The sequence below is a fragment of the Lactuca serriola genome, chromosome 4, assembly GCF_051521515.1.
Source record: "Lactuca serriola cultivar US96UC23 chromosome 4, Lser_US96UC23_V15, whole genome shotgun sequence".
Lineage (NCBI taxonomy): Eukaryota > Viridiplantae > Streptophyta > Magnoliopsida > Asterales > Asteraceae > Lactuca > Lactuca serriola.
The window spans coordinates 303,083,570-303,101,471 of NC_136411.1; the positions used below are offsets into that span (position 1 = coordinate 303,083,570).

The 17,902-nt window shown below is 36.7% G+C and overlaps 1 protein-coding gene and 1 non-coding gene across 3 annotated transcripts; both read left to right on the forward strand.

Moving 5' to 3' along the window:
• The first annotated feature begins 2,340 nt into the window (after positions 1–2,340).
• On the forward strand, positions 2,341–2,447 carry LOC145103385 (small nucleolar RNA R71). Its single transcript, XR_013706479.1, has one exon. It is a non-coding gene; the product is annotated as a small nucleolar RNA R71 (small nucleolar RNA).
• Positions 2,448–8,889: 6,442 nt separating this feature from the next.
• LOC145097235 (bZIP transcription factor 27-like) lies at positions 8,890–11,428 on the forward strand. 2 transcript variants are annotated; one of them, XM_079034760.1, is made up of 3 exons: positions 8,890–9,808; positions 10,860–10,988; positions 11,085–11,428. In XM_079034760.1, exons 1-3 carry the CDS (start codon positions 9,026–9,028, stop codon positions 11,154–11,156), a joined length of 984 nt encoding a protein of 327 aa, XP_078890886.1. In that variant the 5' UTR covers positions 8,890–9,025; the 3' UTR covers positions 11,157–11,428. The 2 variants fall into 2 exon arrangements, with proteins under 2 accessions (XP_078890886.1, XP_078890887.1); XM_079034761.1 differs by having other exon boundaries at positions 8,897–9,808; positions 10,911–10,988.
• Positions 11,429–17,902: the final 6,474 nt, after the last annotated feature.

Genomic DNA, 17,902 nt, shown 5'->3' on the forward strand with positions numbered 1-17,902 from the left:
TAAAATGGGCTAAACTATATTATTGACTTATTATCCGGTTTATTCACGATTCACGTCGTGAATTCTGAAGGATTCACGTCGTGAGTTTTGTCTGGAATGAAAAACTCATACAAAATCAAATTTGACTTTCAACTAAATTCTCAATTATTACTACTTCCATTTTAGGGTCCCCACATTCAGTGTTTAATTATGTTATAATCGAGTTGGATGATATGATCTATGTTTTTAAGAATAAAATGCAAAAAGAAAGAAAAAAATGCAAACCAAACTCGGGTTGCCTCCCGAGAAGCGCTTCTTTTTCTTGGAGTCTTGAGCTGGACTCCGTGCATCCTACATTGAACCATCTGAAGAATCCACCACTAGGATCTTTTGTTCCTTGAAACGCCTATTATAAGCTTGAACTCGTCTTTTGTACGCCTTCTTCAAATTCTCCTTTTTAGCTTTGACCTCTTCTTCATCAAGCTTGCGTTTGGTCCCTTTAGTTTCCTCCCTGCACTCCATAGCATCCTTCTCCTCTTTCACTACTGGCTTTGTCACCCTTGAAGTAACCTCCTCTTCATCACTTGTCATCTCATCTTCCTTGCTTACCCATGAAGGTGGACTCTTGTAAGCAATGACTTCAACCAAATATGGAACAGATGCTCTTGGTTTTGTTCTTTTGACTTGATGAACTCTCTTGATCTCTTCCTCCATAAGCTTTTCTAGTTCTTCTAGTTCATTTTCTTTATTAATTGTGAACACCTCTTCTTGAACATGATTCCTTTGGAAGCCATCTTCTATCCCAAAAATTTCTTTTTCATCACCCACCCTCAAGGTGAGCTTGGACTCGCGAATATCAACAAGAGCTCCAGCAGTGTTAATCAATGGACGACCAAGGATAATTGGAACATCGGGGTATTCCTTCATATCCAACATTACAAAATCTATTGGAAAAACAAATTTTCCAATTTTTACTAAAATATCCTCCACAATGCCCCGGGGCTGTGTCACTGAACGGTTCGCCATGTGAATAGTCATTCTTGTAGCCTTCATCTTCAGAATTTCCAACTTCTGATAAAATGAATAAGGCATCAAATTAATGCTAGCCCCAGAATCGGCTAAAGCATTAACCTTCATTTTGTTACCAAATTCACATGGAAGAGTGAGGCGTCTAGGATCTCCCATCTTCTTAAGTGGCTCTCCCAACACAGCTTTTGAGCTTTGCTCACTTAGATTCACCTTAGAATGCTTCTTTAATTGCTGGCGAGTGTCTATCAAGTCTTGCAGTAATTTTTGATGCTCGGGAATTTTTGATAAGGACTCGACAAAAGGAGTATTAATCTGGATACCCTTCACGTGCTTAACAAACTCTATATGCTCTCTTTCCAGTGAACTAAGGGCAGCTCAGGAAGGAAAAGACAAAGGCGGCTGATAAACCGAGCCAACTACAAAATTTTTCTGTTCATGATGGGCCCACGTCGTGAACTTATATGGTTCTCGTCGTGAATTCTGAAATTCAACAACATCTTGGTTTTCGAGCTTGGGCTTCTTCATCTTTGGATCGGGCTACTGTCGTTCATCTTCTAAGGCTTCTAAGAACTCAGAGATGGCCTCTTCTTCAGTATCTATGGCCATTACATGAGATTGGGCCTTCGTTTCGGGATTTTTCGGGGACAACTTCTCAAGAACCAGAGTGGCTAGTTGACCAAGTTGTACTTCAAGGTTATTGATGGAGGCTTGCTGATTCTTTATTAAAGTTTTCTGTTCATTAATAGCAGAAATCAGTAGCATCGTGTCTCTTTTCCGAAGCTTCCATAAACTTCATCAACATGGTCTCTAGATCGGGTTTCTTCTTAGCTAGTGGCTGCTCCTTTTGATAAAAGCATCGACCTGTCTGCCTATACTTCTCTTTTTTTTTGCTTCTTATACTCTTCATATGGCAGCCACTCCTTCTTTGGTTTCTTCCAGTCTTCATCAAACTTATCCCCACTCGAGTAGCACACTTGAGCTTTTCTGTTCCCAAACTCGTCTAAATTGCAGTCCTTGTTCAAGTGCGGACCACTACACCTCTCACAACCCACTCTTATGGCATGAATTGAGTGGTCCATTTGTGTTAACCTCCGGTCCATATTATTTAGCATAGCCATCATGGCTGCTATTTCTTCAGTTTGGGCTCCTTCACCGCCTTTGATTCCATCTTGCCTAGGGTTGTGGTATTCGCGAGAGTGCTTCACAAATTCTTCAATCAACTCCTTGACCTCCCTTGGATTTTTCTTTGTCAAAGGTCCTTGAGAGTCAAGGAGTTGTCTCTTCATATTGTTGACCCCATCATAGAAGATTGACATATCTTGTTGCACATTTAGATCATGCTGAGGGCAATTTCTGAGTAAGCCCTTGTACCTCTCCCATGCTTCATATAATGACTCCCCCGGCTGTTGCTTAAAGTTGGCTATTGCCTTCTTGAGTTTAGCTATCATGGATGGCGGGCAAAATTGGTCCAGGAATTGCTCACGCATTTGAGCCTAAGTGGTGATTGTACCCGGTGGAAATGATTTTAACCACTCTTTAGCAGCTCCCTTGAAAGTAATGGGAAGCATCCTAAGCAAGACGGTGTTTATGTTGACATTTGGGACATTGAAGTAATCCGCAATGTCATTGACTTCATCTAGATGCTTAAAAGCATCCTCATGATCTTTTCCAAAAAAATGGGATATCCTTCAGTGCAGTCAAGATGTGCCCCTTCAGCTTGAATGTGGCAATGGCAGGTATTGCGGGTTGGACTAAACCGGGACCCACATCTTCTCGGATCCGTTTCTTGTAAGCTCCCATGGACATCTCTTCAATTGCTGCCATCTCATTCCTTGGCTCGTTCTCGGGTTCGCTCGTATGTTCTTCAAATTCGGGCTCGGTATCGTATTCGGATTCGGTTTGGACGGGTATTTGATCCAAGTGTTCAAAATTGCTCTTGTGCCTTGAGGATGAACTTGACTCTCCTGTCTTCTTTCCCGACTTTCTTGAAAATGCTTACTTTAATTCTTGCAGTGGCGTCTTCTTATCAGTCTTCTTGTGAAGTGTAGCTTTGGGATCTTCAATTGGTGGCACTAAAGGTGTGGTAGATCCTCTGGTCATGAACTCCTGTAACTCGATAAAATAAAAACATGAAACTGAACTAAAATAAGAAAATACTTAAAAACTAAAAACTAAAGCTCTCACGTCGTGAGTTTATACAGCTCACGTCGTGAATTTTGTGAAAGAAACAAAAATCAAAAAATTTGCTAAAATAATATGCTACTAAGCTAATAAAAAAATAAATAACTAATTAACTTTTTGCAGATTTTATCCCACAAAAAGGGTCGATTAATCTAATGCAACTAAATAAACTAATAAACGCGCCGCTCCCCGGCAACGGCGCCAAAAACTTGATGTGCACGGAAGTACCCACTAATTTTAATATTTATAACCTAACAAACTTAAACTAACTATGCACTTATAGGCAGTGTACCTAGTCAGATTATAGTATAGCTTGGGTAAGTCGGGTGCCGATCACAGGGAACGATGTTACTAATTAATCTACTTGCTATCAAATTAACCTAATTATTAACAAGTTTAGAAAGGGTTTTATCCGATTTTACAAGATCAAACGAACTTAACTCAAATTCAATCAATAAGTAAAAACACTCTTGTCTAGTTCGAATCCACTTCGTCCTTATGGCTAGCTAATAATTATGGATTATCAAGTTGGTTTTAATTGTATTAGTAATTTAAGTCTAACTTTACCAATAATTAACTAATTCATGTCAAACTATGTATGGTCACACACAATTAAACACAGAACCAATTATGAATATGAATATACTATGTAAGATTTATTATGTAAACGCAATTATAGTCACAATCCACGTTCTCTAGCACAGCTAAGTTTATTTACTCTAATTACTAACTAAGATTGGTCAATCCTAGCTCTAACAATTTAATGTTCACTAAATCATTAGGTAAACAAGTTCATGCAGTTAATGGTCACTAAGCTATACATAACATGAAATTAAGCAACTAGAGAAACAAACACAAGCATGCTAGGTAACTATAAATCAAACACAAGCAATTTACCAACTAAATAAATCCATAAAAATTAAGCTATTCATAAGTTGGAAGTTTCATCTAGCTAAACAAGAGTAGCTAGATTCAGCTGCTCATAATAGCAACTAACACACTAACACAAATCAAAGTATAATGAAACATGTTCCTAAGTAACAAATAAGTAAACTAAATTATGGACCTTCACTCTTTTGGTGTTGAAACCTTTTTCCAGAACCTTTCTTCTGCTAAAAATCGCCTTCTGGAATCCCTTTCTCTAGCCAAAAGTCCCTCTAATTCGTAATGGTTAAGGATATATATAGTTGCTGATTTTAATAATTCACGTGGAGAATAATAAGATATTCACGTCGTGAATTCAAGATAACCGTGTCCGGCAAGGATTCCTTCACCCGCGTACATATCTTCTAGAACTTATTCTCACGTCGTGAATCTTCCAGTTCTCACGACGTGAAGACGCTTTTTCCTGATTTTCTTGTCCTTTAATCTTTTAACTCCCAAAGTTTCTTCCTTTAACGTTTTTAGTCATTTTTCTTCAAAATGTCTTCTTTTTTGGTTGCAAATAACATTTAAGCCCATAAGTACCATTATTCTAAACAAATTACCAACTTATTAATGAAAATGTACTTAAATATTGCCTAAAAATAGGTATAAATATGGCAATATCAGAACTCACTAAGCTTTTGGGCTTACAGTTTCGGTTTATTATTTCAGGTACATCAGGGGATCGTAGCAAGGCAAATGCGTGATCGTACTGTTCCTCGTTTTGATGATTTTGTTTTTGGGATACTCTGATATAAATATTTTGGAAACATGTTTTGTAATAACTATTGAAATTGGAAAGCATTTTAAAAGTTTAAAATTGGCTTGATTTTTATGGATGTTACAATTACATACACCACAATGTAAAATTCTTTGTCAAGCCTTTTTTTTCTTTCACTACTAATAGAGAAATATACTTGTGAGTTGTCTTCTCATACAAATAGGATTCATATATATCAAATGAATCAAGCTCATTTTCCTTAAAAAATTCAATTTTTTTTGAAGTTGGTATATGTGTTTCATATTTATATAGTGATGACGATAATGACATATATGTGTTTGAAACAAATATCATTTGATTATACATGTGTTATGTTTAGAACTATTAATTTAATGAAAAACATACAAATTTACTTCATAAATAATATTATGAGAAAATATTCTTACACAGAATATATCAATTCTGAACATGAATGTAAACATTCATTATACAATAAATAAATCTGGATTTATTCAAAAAAAATTCAATTGTTACATGTTCCTATAAGAATAGGTACAAAACATCTATTGTTTAAATACAAACTATATGGTCATCAAAAGCTCCAATAGTATCAATAACATCACTTGTTATATCTTAGCACATAATATCATTTGTCTATAATCAGTTGTTAATCTCTTACAAACATCAGCACATAATATCATTTATTAGTGTCACATGCGGTATAAGAATACTCAAGTGAATGATGGAAAAATAAATAGCTTTATCATATAGATTCTTGAAGTCTTGGCCATGTCAGACTTCCTCAGCTCAATGAGATAAGAGGGGCAATTCCCCTTTCAATGTCCAGTATCCCCATAATAGAAACACCACTAATCATTTGAGTCATTTCTTGATTTCTTGGGCGTATGTTCTATTTCCCTTAACTGAACTATACGTCTATTAGAGTAAATAATCTCTTAGACCTACTTTTTATTCAATGTTTGAACAGGTTTGAAGCACGTTCTACTATTCTAATTAAATATTTGATTTACTTGATGAGACATCTAATATGTTTCATAATTATCCAAGAACTTCTGCAGGCCAAGGGAAATTATTCTAGTATGATATGAGACACATCAACATCATCACAATAATGCTTCCATCAATGTATCATGCCCATACTTACTGTTTTGCAGAGGTTGTTCAAGAATGGGATCTTTTAGTATTAATTTTTTGTTTATCCTTGAGGAAGAACCTGAAGGTATTATACCAGTTATAAAAAATATAATCATCAAAGGTTACTATCTCTTGAAACTCAAAAGAGAGAGATTTTACAGGGGCGTAAAATATTAAAAGTTATGTGCAGAATTTAACAAAATTCCATTTATTATTTGCAATATTAAGTCCTTAAAAATTAATACATTTTATTGTTTCTAAAGTATTAATTAATTAAAGTCTAAGATTCAAGTTACGAAACAAGTAAATGGTTAGTTGACCTTTATCTAATCCAAATAATCCAAATCAGTAGGTAGCAATTACCAATTGCATAAAATATGTAATTCCTAGATAATGAGATCATAAACAAACTTCGTTTAACTTGACACGTTTGATCTCATCTATACCTCATGTTTCTTATGCTTAGGTGACATTTATCACATAAGATTCTTGATCAAGTCATTATTCTTGAAACAACTTGTGGTATAGTCATTTTATTAGTGGTTAGGTGACCCATCGCCTACTGGAAAAATCTGAAACCACCTCACTATCATAAGTCAAATCCAAGTGGTTAGGTGACCCATCGCCTACAAAGACCGTACAAGCGGCGAGTGAGTGTTCTTCAAAAAGGGACGATAATGACTTGCATTTTAAAAAAAAAATTATATATGATTTACAAATATATTTATAAAAACATGGTCTTATGAATATTGAATACATCCAACAATTCGTGTACCTTTTTGTAAAAATCATATCACTTATTATAAGGTTCTTTAGGTTCCAAATAAAACTTCAATTTATTTACCATTAGTCGCGATCAATTATAAACTAAAATCTGATATTTAAAGTTTAGTCATAGAACGCTTTAAGAGCCGCTTATAGTCTTTCAATAAACTTCCATGTTATTCTTAAGACTTAGAGTTTTGGATGAGTTCTAAAATTAAAATTTTAAATATCTTTTTAATAACCAAAATCTTCATCCTCTCTTATTTCTTTCTTTTGAAGAACTTGTATAGAAGTTGGTGTTTCATAAACACTTCTCCTTAAGACTAAATTGGAATTAGTTCTTAAAGGCTTAAGAAGCACTTAATACAAAAGAAGACTAACATATTTGTTGGCTAACACTAGCTTGGTGGATATATATAGATGAGCTCGATTTTGGGTCACTCTTGATTGATTTAATCTGCAAAATGATCGTTGGTGGGTATTAAATAGTTTTGTGTTTGATCAAGTTTTAAAGCTTCTATTATGGTTTTTAGTGTTTTCTAAAACCGATTTTTGATTAAAATCCAACATAATATTATCAAGAATTTTTTGTTTCAAATGATCTAACATGCGAATGCTAGCATAACCTATGTTTAATTAATGTATACTATTAAACGTTCGTATAAAACCTAAAAAAGTTCTTGATAAAATTTATTATTAAAAGGTTCTTATCAAAATATTTAAATTCACACAAGTATGTACACATGAATTATCTTTTGTTTTTTAACTATAAAATTGAATGTGTGTAAAAATAAGTGTTTTTACGCTTAATGAAGTTATTTAATTTATGGAATATAATAAATTAGTTGTGAGACCCATGTATTATATGAATTAATTTAAAAAACTAAAGATAAATGTCAAAATATTTGAGAAATTTAAATTTATAAGAAAACAAGAAAAATGATAAATTATTATAATGAAAATATTTTTTTTTCTTTTAAATTCAAACAAATAATTTAAATAAATAAATGAAACTAATGAGCTTTAATTTTGGACATTTTGAAATTAAAATATAAGTTCATTATTGAAATTAATATCCATTTATTACTATATTAATTACAATTATTACATAAAAATATTATGTGGAATTTAATAAAAAAGAGAAACTCATAAAATGATATGTCGAAAAAATTAATTTAAAATAATACAAAATAACATTTGGCAAATTGAATAAGAATGTGACAAGTGACAAAAAAATATTCATTTATTAGAAATGATAAAACGAACAAATTGATATTTATTATATATTATGGGAGATTAATTTATTTTTTGGAAACGATATATGAAAGTGGAAGTCTACTCACAATATTTCAACGAGCATCCCCGGTTCGAGCTTATTTACTAGGCAAACCATTTGCCTTTACAGGGCAAATCTAACACCCATATTGATTTTTCCAGAGAAAAATTTCTCACATGTGACACCATAAGAGGTATTTTAAGGTAATCCAAGTCCCAATCTCACGTTCCACATGCATATAAAACTCGGTGCATCAACCCAAATAGGCTTAACATCAGTTGCCGATGGTTAATTTAATAAATGTCAATTTGTATACTATTGTTAATAATGAAAAAAGATTAATTAAATTTTATTTATGCAAACTACGCTTCTGAAAAATTATATTTTTTTTAACAAAAGTATTATACAGAAAAGATGGACGGATATTAAGAAGGATACAACAAAAATGATAAAGATTAGTTTTATTCTTTTGTTAAAGTGTATATTTGGATAAATTATATTTAGAAAAAAAAAGCTCTCTCATTAAAACATTAGTCTTGTGAACTTCAAAAAAAACCTAATTAATTAATTAAGTTGTAAACTAATTTTTTTTTTGATTGCTAAACATTACAAATTAAAAAATGTTGAAAAATAAGCTATAGCCTAAAAGTTGTTTTAATATTTAGACTAAACCGACATATGTTAAGTGATTGTGAAGTTTATATAAAGAACCTATGACACATCCTAATATCACAAAAAAGCAATGAAATTGGCATGTATATAAAGAGAAAAAGAGAATAGAATTTCCCAAATAGACTCAACAAATGGAAACAAGCAAATCTTTGTCACATCCTAATATAGTTGTGATTCAAGGTGTTGTGAAAGTAAGCATCTTTGTTGCCACCACATGACCACCCATCATAGGGCTTTGAGAGCACAAAACGCCAATTAACCATGACCATTCAAGAGTCTTAGGGTACTACTGCTCACTGCCACCACTTCCCCCTTTTAGTACAATGCTTGATAGACCTCTTATGTCCTATGACAAATGTCAAATTAGATTTAACTTTCTCTCTCTCTCTATCTCTCTATCTATCTCTCTCTCTCACATTCAAAACACACTCAAGAAAAACACACACTACCCACAGATGTTATCTGATCATAGTGGTTGTGGTGGTGATGATGTCAACAATCTAAACACAAATCACCATAATCTTAATAGGGCTTCAAGAAGATCCACCACACTGTCATCATCTTCTTCCTCCACCACCTCTTCCAACCACTCACCGTTTTCGGCTCCTTTGTCTGTTAACCAGATCAGGAGTCCAAACGCCACCAGAACAATGGAGGAGGTTTGGAAAGATATCAACCTCTCCACCACCAACCACCCTGCCGACGGTAACAAAGGCTACCGTGGCTTCATCCTCCAAGACTTCCTGGCGAAACCCTTTTCCAATAATGACACACCCACGACTCTTTCTTCACCTGGCTACGGATCCCCGTCTCCACCACCACCACCTCCGCCACCGGTGTCTCAACCCTCGATGCTGTTGAACCTGAACTCGGGTCCGGATCAGTTGAATTTTCTAGTGGAGGGTCCGACCCGCACTGTTTGTCCTCTGGATGTCCCGTTTGACCATGTTATGGGATCGTCCAACTCGTCTTCAGCGTTGCTGGGGCAAAGCATTGGTGGGATGAGGATGTTGCCGGAGACCGACAGGATTGGTGGTGGCGAACGCCGACACAAACGCATGATAAAGAACCGGGAGTCGGCCGCTCGTTCACGGGCCAGGAAGCAGGTTCGTCGGCTTTCTCTCTTCTCTAAAGTCAGCACGAGTTGACTCACTGGTTTGAATTAATATGTTTTAACATTCTATACGAAGATTTCCCTTGAGATAAAGTTAATATTATCGATAAATTTAACTCAGAAATTAGTAAATGATCCTCTTTAATAAAATTAATATTGTCGATTCAGTAAAAAGATAAATTTTGTAAATGTAACTTATTTTGTAACTCAAAAAGGATAAAAAGTTATTGCTCTCTTCATCTTCAAGAGAAAAGCAATGAATTTTATTTTTAATGACTAATTTTTTGTATTAAACATATCAATCCTCGTAACTGGGCCCCTTGTCAAAACATGATTCTCTTGAAATTTTTTTGTGGGGTAGACTTATTTTGTTGTATTTGTTTCGTCATTTATTATATAGTAATAATAATAATTACACTTTTGAAATACACTATTACGCCCATATGGCTTGTTCTTTCATGATTTAAAATACAGTTACATTTCGACAAAAAAGAAAAAAAAACAACAGAAAAAAAAAATGTGACCACAGTGTTCATATGATATCATCATAATTTCTTAAAATTATGAAAACTGAAAGTTCCTTTGTTTGTTCTGTATTTTGGTGAAGAAATTACATAAATGACATTGTAACAAAGACAAGAGAGGATAGGTAGAACCCCACATACCAAGTTACCATGATAGCTACCTAAGGCCATTGAGTGTAATTTTGGCATTTTGTAAATCATAAGGAAATTGTTCGTCACAAAAATTGGCATAGCGCAATTATTAAATTCAAAATTATTTTATTTAAAGTTGATAATAATAATAATTGCTTAAGTTTTACTTAAATAATATTTATTATGTCATTAAACAACTTGAAGTGGTGTCAATCACATAAATCGTGTTTACGACGAAATTGTACAATTTTGTTCAAAATGTTTTTCACATGATACAACTATATCATGTTTAATAATCATATTCATTGTCACTTTATGCTTTATATTTAATAACATGTCTTTATATTGTATATTCTAGTTTACTTTTGAACTTCTTTGGTTATGTAGATTGTTCACGTATGCGTGTGTTTTAACTTTTGGTTGATATTAATTGCTAAGGCTTACATGAATGAGTTGGAAAATGAAGTAGAGCGTTTGAAAGAAGAAAATGCCAAGCTGAAAAGACAACATCAACAGGTTGGGTTATCATATATAGATTGGTTTAAACTTTAAGTGCATGTTTTAATGCATGATTTGTAATTTATAGTTAACATTTGTTATTTAAATCGACAGTTACAAGTGGCGACAGCTGCTCAAATGACTAAAAAGGGGGGCCTCCAGAGAACATCAACTGCTCCATTTTAAGACAAGGAGGGGGGTATATTTTAGGAAAGAGTGAAAATAGGTAAGAATGAAATTTTGAGGGGTGTTTATGAAATTAGACATAAGAGGAAGGGGGTGGCAGGTAGAATGTTATGTTATGTCATTTTGGGTCAATTTTTCCAAGCATGCAAAAGCTTGTTGGTCGTCTTTTTTTTTGTTGTACTTTTGGCCCACTTGGCTAAATTGGTAATTTAACAATCCTAAGCATCGAAAATGACATCGAATTTGGAATTGCCTTTTCTTTATGCTCCAAATCTATTGGCCCAACCAAACATTGTCCATATTTACCCTTTTTGTTTATTTTTTATTATTTTTCATTTACTTTGCCCATGCATATCATCTTTAAAATCATTAACATTATGTAACAACCACAAGATTAATTGTCTCTTCATTGTATTTTAATTTTAAATTTATCTTCGACTATTTGATCAAAGTAATGTTATATCTATAAAGACTACAAACATTTTTTATATTAAGGTTATGATTATTGTTTTTTAGAAAGTAACTGATTCTATGTTTTAAAAATTAACGTTTAATGTTTTTTGTAAGGTTATTTGTTTGCTGAGGTTGAATAAGATACATTTCTTTCCAATTATATATATTTGGCCCACGTTGAACTGCCATGATTTTTTTATTGTAAAAAACTAATAAATCATAATTTATGTTTTATCACAATACAATAAGTGTGAAGGCAAACGAACAATAAATTATACTGTTAAACTTTTTTTATAGTAAAACAAATTATTTTGAAGACTATATCCATAGATTTAGAAGACATAACATTATTATATATGATCCGTTGTATTTTATTAAGAAGCTCCACCACATTCGGTGCAAGGAAACCAAACGTATCAAACATAATTGATATGAATATGTGTTGATTTTTCATATATGATTTCTCATGTTTTGTGACTTTACATGTGACAACTTTTAAAACAGCATGTCCCACCTTGAAACCCCCAACCATGAAATCAATTAGGGGAATACACCTGTAAGATCCATACATGCGTGTTTCCCTCCAACCCAAACAAAAACCAAAATGCCAGCTAGTCTAAGGGTTGATGTTCCTCCTGTCGGGTCAGTAAAGAAAATTCACAGGTACCTCTTTCTTGGCGGAAACCCCGACAAACATAAATATGTCAAATAAAACATCCCTAACCATATTGTGTCGGTGTTTGAACCCCCAAGAGTTATTTACAATAAACCGCATGCTTTCCAAAAGAGTCCAAACATGTCTTACAACACACTGGACATATCTCGTCAGCTGGAAATATTTGGATCATGAACTAATATTTAAGGATAATGTGATACTCCACATGAGATATATGTTGGTCAAGCCCATCTATAGGGATAAATAGAAGTAAATCTTGATAATTTGGTGCTCGTAAATACTCAAAAACTGTTTTCTGCTGAACCGTCATGTCGAAATTTACTTAATATTGAAACATCCCAAAAATCAAAATCAAAATTTCATTTTTATTTATTTAAATAACCATATTTATCAAAATCATTTCATCCAAAAACATAAGTCATAGTATCAAATCAGAGTATCTCATCAAAACTCATATCAATAAATCAGAGTGAAAAACATCTCAGGCTAAGCAAATGGTGTATGCACTGCAGTCATCCCGAGCTCTCCTATTTGCTACCGGAAGTACCTGAAACCAAAACTGAAAACTGTAAGCACGAAGCTTAGTCAGTCTCCCCAAACTACCACAAACAATACACATAATCATGCTACTAAGAGTTACGGGCCCCTCCCACACTCAACTAACTAGGAGATACGGGCCTCGCCCACACTTCGCTGACTATGAGACACGGGCCCCGCCTATAGTCAGCTAAATACAAGATACGGGCCCCGCACACACTCGGCTAACTACGAGATACGGGCCTCGCTCACACTCGGCTAACTATGAGATACAGGCATCGCCCACACTTAGCTACTAAACATACATACAAGTATCACATAGACAACAAGTATAGCCAAATCTATCAACCAATCCTATATACATACTCAGATAATGATATGAGATACGAGCCCCGCCCACACTCAACTAGTGATGAGATACGAGCCTCGCCCACAATATATGAGATACGGGCCCCGCTATGGCCCAAAAGGCCCAAAAGTCAATTAATCAACCAAGGCCCAACTATGGCCCAGATTTCCAAATTGGGCCCAAACCCTTTTAATGGGTGTAACGCCCGTAGATCCGGGCTAGTCAATTTAGAGACGATAAGCATAAAAAATGACCTTTTGATGGAAGATTATTTAGAAGGATTAATCTTAACTAAGTTATAGTATATATTACAAGGTTTCTGAATATATAAAGAATGTCGAAATTCGAGTTATAACGAAGAAGTTATAACCTGTCGAAGTTTCGCGACAGAACCGGCACGACACAACGCGACATAAATAGTGAATTTACGTTAGAGCGATATTTATCCAAAACAATCTAAATGAGAATTGAAGATCTCATCGATAGTAGTGCAACGACGGAAAGACGGACGAAAACGGACGTCAGACGAAGGAGTTATGAGTTTATAACGGAATTTTCCTGTCCCGGCCTACTAAAAATAATATATAAGTAATATAATTATAATATATTAAAAATAAAGTCAAAATTAGCCAATGGAGTCTAAACAAGAGTTGTAGAACATAATCTCACCTTCGCGTTGATATAAAGAACGTCGAAAACGGAGTTCGTATACGAAAGTTATGAATTTTTGAAGTTCAGGGCGCGAAACCCCAAAACTGTCAGATACCACGACGTGGCAAGCAGTGCCACGACGTGGCCAGTCTTCTGACACCTCCGGGAGTCCCCCAGATGCAACTTACAATGACGCATGCAGTGAAGACCAAGCCCACGACGTGGAAAAAGGTGCCACGACGTGGCAAGGGCCAGTTTTGCCCTATAAATAGATTTGAAGGGCTAGCCGAGTTTGGTTGCTCATTCTTTCATCTCTCACCTGCATTGCATCGATTTACGTGCAAAGAAGTACCCCCGAAGCCCCGTTATCATCCCGAGACCCGAAGCAAGTCCCGAAGATCCCGAAGAGCGTTATTCCCGAGCCGAAGCTCTGCCCGCGAGGAGCCCGGTTTTTGTGAAGAACTTCCAGATCTAATGAAGAATACTAGTTCTGCAAGTCGTAGTGTTGTCCGATCATCTTCTGATCAAGTGAGTGTGTGGTCACTTTCTTCTAACACATAAATATTAAGTATTTGCTATGAAATACGTGCTATGTGTATAATATAAAGTTGTTTATATGTGTGAGTGTATAGTCCCTTTCATAACACGATTTTAATACAAGTATTGTTTTAATGTATTAAGTATATGTTTTGGGTGAGTATGTGATCATTTTCTTCTAACACATATATATTAAGTATTTGCTATGAAATACGTGCTATGTGTTTATACATTGTTGTTTATTTGAGATGAGTGTGGAATGGATGTTTTATATAGGTGTTAAATGAGTTAATCTGTATATGTATTTTGTATCTACAAATATGTTGGGTAGGACATGGGTAGATGAGATAGTTGGTGTAGGATAATGTAACACCGTAAATTTCAAAACAATTTTTCGCATTTTATAAAAACATAATTCATTCATTATTTATAAAAACATCATTGTTAAAACTCAATTCATAACATATATCAATCCCAAGATCTCATAACATAAAAATCCCGTGTGTGTACGGATCAAGTCGGTGCCTTCCCGCGATCCTCACTAGTACCTGAAACACATAACACGAAACACTGTAAGCACAAAGCTTAGTGAGTTCCCCAAAATACCATATATAACACATATTAGCCACTCGAGGCTATAAGTCTGTGGGTCCGTGCACCCAAACTCTGTGAACCCTCAGGTTCTATCTCTGTGAACCTTCCGGTTCTAACTCTGTAAACATGCACAACATAAATCACATAGAATAATGCAGTGCAACACATAACACAAATATAGCATATAAACATTGTATCACATAACTCCGATTACCTACTCAAGTTAAAGTATAGTGAGAAGACTCACCTCAGGCGTCTCGGTAAATCTCTGACTCGGTAGAAATATTGCCTAGTCTCCGCCTATTCACATAAAGTAAATACTCTTATAAATATAACTCTCGAGACTAGACTCAACCTGCCATTGGCACCCTTAGAAGGGTAAAAGACTATTTTACCCCCTTCTCGACACAAGTACTCCATTGTTGACCAAACCCTAAAAGTCATTAAAAGTCAACGGTCACACTTTGACCCTACTCGCCGAGTGCACCCTGGTGACTCGGCGAGTTCACACATGTTCTCTAACACTTTGTCCCGCTTGGCATGCCGAGTCCCTCCCTATGCTCGACGAGTCATACCAGGCATGAATCGCAGGGCCACCCCGACTCAACTCGTCGAGTCTCAAGAACAACTCGGCGAGTACCGCCTTGAACTCCAGTCCTCTAACCCCCTTCTGACTCACTGAGTCATCCCCCAACTCGGAAAGTCTACTCACTGAGTAGTTTACGTGAAACCCTAACCCTACTCGCCGAGTCCCAGGAACACTCGGCAAGTTCATGCCATGCACAAACTCTCCTGGCCTCCTGAGGTCAGATCTGTTTCCCTAAACCATAGAACTGGCCTTCCCAAGCATGAATGTCATGTAAAGTCCGAAACTTGATGCTTGTATAACAACAACAAGGCATCAAAAGGAGATTTAGTCCCAAGAATGGCAACCTAAGTCCAATAACCCCAAACTTATCCATAAAGCTCCAAGGTTTAAGGTCTCTGGACCTCTTTGAGTCCAGATCCAAGGCACAAACTCGAAAAGGGACCATTTGCTCCACATAATCACTCTCCAAAGGGGTTAGAAAACCCTAACTCTAATGATCAACACCAAAACTGAAGGAGGTTCGAACTATTACCTCAAAATGAAGTCTCTAAACTCTGGAACTGCTAGAATCGCACCTCCTCTTTGCTCTTGGTCACCTCGTTCATGCTAAACCAAAGGAACAAGGATCAAAAGTGACTTCTTCTTCCTCACAGCGATTTGGCTCGCTTAGGGTTCTCTCAAGGGACTGGTAGCCGCAATGGGAGGCTATAAGTGCCCTTAAATAGGCTCCAAACCCGGGGGATTAGGGTTTCATTAAACAACGTGGACTCGCCGAGTCCATAAATGGACTCGCCGAGTCCGGACGTGAACCCGGATGAACATCCGCGACCCTACTCGGCGAGTCTTGGCTCCAACTCGCCGAGTTCCTCCACAAACTCCAAAATTAAATAAATAAAATAATATACCTGTAAATCCGGTTGTTACAATTCTCCCCCACTTGAATCAGTCTTCACCCTCGAAGTCTCATTCTGGAAACAACTCCGGATGCTGCTCATGCATCTCCGACTCTGACTCCCAAGTCATCTCGGACCCCTTCCGATGTTGCCACTGAACCAAAACCAAAGGCACTTCCTTGTTCCTCAAAACCTTGATCTTCCGATCCCTGATCGCCACCGGTCTCTCAGCATAATTCAGGCTTGCATCCACCTGAATATCCTCTAATGGCACCACTGCCGACTCATCGGCTATACATTTCCGCAACTGTGACACGTGGAAAGTGTCATGAATCTGCCCCAACTCCTCAGGTAGCTCCAAACGATATGCTACCCTTCCCACCCTCGCGGTCACTCTAAACGGACCAATATACCGGGGCCCTAGCTTGCCCCTCTTCCTGAACCGGATCACTCCTTTCCAAGGAGATACCTTTAGGAGCACAAAATCTCCGACCTGAAACTCAAGCTCGGACCGACGCCTATCCGCATAACTCTTCTGGCGATCTGAGCGGTCAACAACCTCTGTCCGACCTGCTGAATCTGCTCCGTCGTCTGAAGTACTATCTCCGTACTACCCATCATACGTTGCCCTACCTCTCCCCAGCAGATGGGAGTCCGACACCTCCTCCCATACAACAGCTCAAAAGGCCGCATACCGATGCTCGAATGATGGCTGTTGTTATATGAAAATTCTGCCAAAGGTAGGTACGTGTCCCAACTCCCTCCGAAGTCCAATACACATGTTCAAAGCATGTCCTCGAGCGTCTGAATCGTCCGCTCGCTCTGCCCGTCAGTCTGTGGGTGGTATGCGGTACTAAAATGCAGCCTCGTACCCAATTCCTCATGAAATGTCTTCCAGAATCTGGAAGTGAAACACACATCTCGATCTGAGACGATCGAGATTGGTACTCCATGCCGCGATACCACCTCTCTCACGTACAACTCTGCCAACCTCTCAACAGAAGAGCTCTCACTGATAGCAAGGAAGTGGGCGCTCTTCGTCAATCTGTCCACAATCACCCAAATTGCATCGACTCCCTTAGTAGTCCTCGGTAATTTGGTGATAAAATCCATGGTAATCTGTTCCCACTTCCACTCGGGAACCTCCAACGGCTGCAACTTACCATGCGGTCTCTGGTGCTCGGCCTTAACCTTACGACATGTTAAGCACCTCTCAACAAACCACGCAACATCCCTCTTCATACACGGCCACCAATACTCCCTATTTAGGTCCAAATACATCTTAGTGGCCCCAGGATGGATCGAGAACTTCGATCGATGAGCCTCTTCCATCAAAATGGTACGCGTCCTGCCCACAAACGGTACCCAGATACGACCCTGGAATGTCATAAGCCCCCGGCTATCGGTAACGAACTCTGATACCAACCCGAAAACTCGTTCTCTCTTCTGGTTTTCTGATCTCACGGC